Source organism: Talpa occidentalis, unplaced genomic scaffold (genome assembly GCF_014898055.3).
Source record: "Talpa occidentalis isolate TD23 unplaced genomic scaffold, MPIMG_talOcc4v2.1 talOcc4.8, whole genome shotgun sequence".
NCBI classification, from domain to species: Eukaryota; Metazoa; Chordata; class Mammalia; order Eulipotyphla; family Talpidae; genus Talpa; species Talpa occidentalis.
In genome coordinates, this window is record NW_023605194.1 from 95,739,059 (window position 1) to 95,743,315 (window position 4,257).

The following is a 4,257-nucleotide window of genomic DNA, read 5'->3' on the forward strand; positions in this document are numbered from 1 at the left end:
GGGAGGCTGGTGTAGTCCCCAGCTTGCCTCTCGGGGCAGAATGACCCCAGGACCTTCGGCGGGGTGGCTCCACGGCGGCAGTTCGCAGTCCCAGAAGGATCGACGGGAAGACACTCGCCTTAGGATCGCCAGTTCCCTCCACTACAGCAACCCCTTACCCCTCGCAGGGACCCATAAGCCCAGGCTGGACGAACGAAGCTCCCGGCCTTGCAGAAAGCCTGAGCCAGGGTCCTCACCAGGCCCTGACACCCTGCAGCGTGGCGGGCAGGTGGTCCTGGGGGCTGGTGCTCTGACTGCTTCCTCCGAAGCGGGCGCTGGCCAAAGGCGCAGGCTGTGCAGGTCCCGGGGGCGCGCCCGCGTAGCTGCCGCTGTAGCCCCCGCGGTACGAAGCGCTGGCAAAGCCGCCGCAGCAAGAGTACGGCGCCCCGACTGCGCCGTAGGGACTCGGGAAGGCGGGTGCGCCCGGGGCCAGGCAGGGCTTGCCATCCCGCACCAGCACGGGCACCGCCACCCGGCGCGGCGCTAGGGGATGGCCCGCCAGTTCCAGAGACTTGTCCTGGCGCTGGCGCTTGCACTTGTAGCGCCGGTTCTGGAACCAGATCTTGACTTGCGTAGACGTGAGCTGCAGCGCGCTGGCCAGGTGCTCTCGCTCGGGCGCCGACAGGTACCGCTGCTGCTTGAAGCGCCTTTCCAGCTCCAGCACCTGCGCCTGGGAAAAGAGCACGCGCGGCTTCCGCCGGGGCCGCGCTCTCGGCTGCTCCGCGGGGTCGCCCCGCGCGCCGTCGCCGCTGGTGCCATCCGAGTGCTCGGGCACCCCGGTCCCGCCGGGGAGGGACAAGGCTGCGCTAAGGCCAGGCTCTAAAAGCACAGGAAGGAATATCGTCAGCGCCCACCTTAAAGCTCACCTGAGCAATTCTTACACTTCAAAAAGCAACAGTCCCTGCTGGCCTTCAGCGGAGCCCCTGCTGGCCTTTCTGCTGACCCCTCATCCAGGTCCTAGGCGGGTCTGAATGTTCCCATACCCCAAGCTTTGTAGCCTTTGTGCCTGCTGGCACATTTGCAAATTGTGACTCCGAGGCTTCTGAGTACAGTCCTGTCCTAAAAGGTAGACTTTAGGTCTAGTCGAAGGCAGTTTCATTTTCTTCTTTAGATGAGTGTGTATAGGCGAGGGGGTAGGAGGCCGGGTCGCTATGATTCTAATCGCGGAGTGTAATCAAGTTTGGGGAGGCTTTTGCTGTAAGGATCAAGTGTGACTGTGGGGATTTACCAGTCACCTGGGGGCTGACTTTTAATGAGGTCTGTGTGGAGGAGAGGGGGTGAGGGTATTGGTGACTTGTTTGCTGGGAGATTCCTGTTTGCCTGGTTACCCCTCGTGGCCCTGTGCCCATCATGGAGTACTGGGTTCCACACCCAGGAGCGAGTCCCCCACCTTCACCCTATCTTTAAACACAACTTTGTCTTGGGTATTCAAGTGTTCCATCGGCCCCAGGGAATCATTTCCTCCTTCCATGGATGTGAGACTATAGTCCAAATTAACAAAATGAAATATTTTCTGACTCCTGAGCCCAGAAAATGAAGTTGTCTAGGAGGAACATATAAAATTGGTATTCATATTTGGCTTTTTAAAAAAATCATCTTGTGCTCCTGTGGCATCTCCCGGAAAGCAGGTGGCCATTGGCCTAGCTCTGACTTCCTCTCCCCTGGGGGCAGCCCCTGGGGGACCACCTGGGGCCCTGGAGTGGGTGGGTTAAAACTGGCGGAGACCCCAGCTGCCGATGCAGTCCCAGAATCAGGAATCCTGCAAGATGCTGCTTCTTCTTCCTATGTCCCCACCGCTCCTTATTTTGACTTGCACTGTATTAATCCAAGGGTGGGTGGAGAGGAGGCGTTGCGTTTTTATGAAAACTCATGCCAGGAGAAAACCAGAAATGTGGAAGGGATGCAAGCTCTCGGTAAGGCTGGAGGACAAACCTAATTAGAGCCAGCTTGGAACACGATTCCAAATCCCCATCCTCATTGGCATAGTCTCCTGGGGCTATTTGGTATTCAAAGTTTAAAGAAATAAAATCTTCCTTCAGAAAAGTCTCTACACAGAGAAACTGAGGACATGTTGCCTCTCAAAGAGGAAAAAAAAATATTGCAGAGGTTTTTCTTGCAAATAGAAAAGTAACAACTGACCTCCGGTGACACCCTGTAACAAATTGAAGTTGCCAAAGATGCAGAAGGGAGGGCCTGCTTTGCACTCCAGCACAGGCCAGAACCTCTGGTACCCCTAGTCGCAGTACTCTCCCCAGCATTCCTGAAAGCAAGGTGGGTGGATCAGAAAGGATGAAGCTTGCAGAGTTTGGAGTTCCTCAGGACTGTCCTCTCCTGGCATTGATCGCTGCTCCCCTGCCTGGGCTTGGTTCTTTGAGCACTGAGCTACCCCTTCTCCCCATAGGGGACACACAAGCCAGGGATTTCCAGCAGAAAGGGAAAGCTCTCCCATCAGTGTTTAGCTGTGAGGTGAGAACTGTGGTTAGAGAAGCAGGACCCTTCTTGGTGCCCAACTGAAAATGGATTTGTCTGCTCAGCTGCCCGGGGCTCGCAGTATTTAGAGTCTGATGCAGAAAAACTCCACAGGCTTCTTCAAGGGCAAGGAAAAGTTTAATATCCTCCAGGCTCCTGGAGCCAGTAACTAACTGGCCTGAAAATAGAAGATTGAACTGCAGCTAGCCTCTTTGTTTCATTTATTTGGTTATTTTGTGCCTTGGATGGAGGGACTCTGCATAGCCAGAGAGAAAGGCCCCCTAAGCCCCAACCCACCCACCCCTAGATGCTTGGAGAGGTCTGGGGGCAGTTGGCCTGGAGGCTCCGGATGGAGGCACAGAGGATTGGTGGGATAAGACTTTTCCAGGTCTTTTCCAGGTCTCTGCCGCCAAAGCTTCCCAGGTTGTTGGAGTCAACTGAACACCACTCCCCACTGACCCATGCCCATCTAGCCAGTGGGACGCAAGGGTTGGGCCTCTCCTACAGCACAGGAGGTTGCTCCTGTTGGAGACCAGGATACTGGACCCCACCAGAGTTGCCTCTTTGAGCAGCCAAAAGCTTTGCAGCCCTTGCCAAGCTCCCAGGCGATGGATGCTGGTGGTCATCATAGGGTCCTCCAAGCCCAGGGACTCAACCCCTTCCCCCAAGTCACCTTGCTACTTCTCCTTGTAAGAAAGAAGGACGATTAGGCCAGCCAGGTCTCTCTGCAAGCTCCAGGGAAGAGCTGGCCTGGATTGACTTCCAAAGGGCCCAGCTCCTTTGGTGGCTTCACTTTTGGGGGACAATTTAGAGAGTCTCAGAAATGGCAGGGAAGGGTGGTAGTGATGAGATGCTGCTAAGATACTGTAAGCAAGAGAAGCTGGGGTTCCTGGGAACTGTAAGCATGGGCGCTGCATTTGTGTGGGAGTCAGAGGACAGGCTGTGGCAACAGTGAACCCCTTAGATTCAGGACCTTATTTTCATTAGAGATGAGTGAAGTACACTGGGTGTCTGAAGAGGGCAATAGAAGAGGCTGAGAGGCCTGTTTTTTGGACTTTCCAGTGAGGGAAGATGGGCCTAAACCTCAGAGTCAGAAGACAAGGAGTTGCGTTTGCCTCATGCACCAACTACAGCGTTTGTCCCTTGCGCTGCTCCCCTTCATCTCCAGGTAGGAGCTAAGACCCAGAGCTTATACTCACGTGGCTCGCCCACCGGCTGCTGCTCATTCATCTCTGTTACACCACCGGGACATGCAGGGGGTTCAGACTGGTCTTGCCTTCTGTTGCTGCTGCTGCTGCTGCTACCGCAGTTGTGAAACTCTGACCCTCCTGGTTCTGGATTCAATCGCAAATACTGAGAATTCTCTTGGCTGCCTCGCGCTCCCTGAAGTGGCAAGACCTGGGGCCCAATCTGCTCGAGTTCCAACCTTAGGATGTCATTGACCGAAAAGGGGGTGGAGGTGCCAGGGCTCAGAAGCATCCCGAATGCGGAGGGGGAGCGGGTGGGGAGTCCTGGGTTTCCACGAGGCGCGGTGCCCGGAGCTTCCAGTCTGCTCTCCACGGATGCAGCCGACCCAGGCTTTGGGACGGACGCCCAGCTCCCTTGCCTGCACCTTCCTTTGGGCCATCCCTGCCCGCTGGGTGACCGGGACCTAGCGATGAAATCGCAGGCCGCCATTGGTTCACGCAGAAACCACGTGCCAGCTACCTTCCCCCCCGGAGCGCTTTCTTCCCGGGTCCTTCTAATTCC

The 4,257-nt window shown here is 56.1% G+C and overlaps 1 protein-coding gene across 1 annotated transcript; it reads right to left on the reverse strand.

Annotated features, from left to right (window-relative positions):
• Positions 1 to 232: 232 nt before the first annotated feature.
• Positions 233 to 3,987, reverse strand: NKX2-6 (NK2 homeobox 6). Its single transcript, XM_037495746.1, has 2 exons — positions 3,708 to 3,987; positions 233 to 858 (listed from the first exon to the last, which is right to left on the reverse strand). Exons 1-2 carry the CDS (start codon positions 3,985 to 3,987, stop codon positions 233 to 235), a joined length of 906 nt encoding a protein of 301 aa, XP_037351643.1.
• Positions 3,988 to 4,257: the final 270 nt, after the last annotated feature.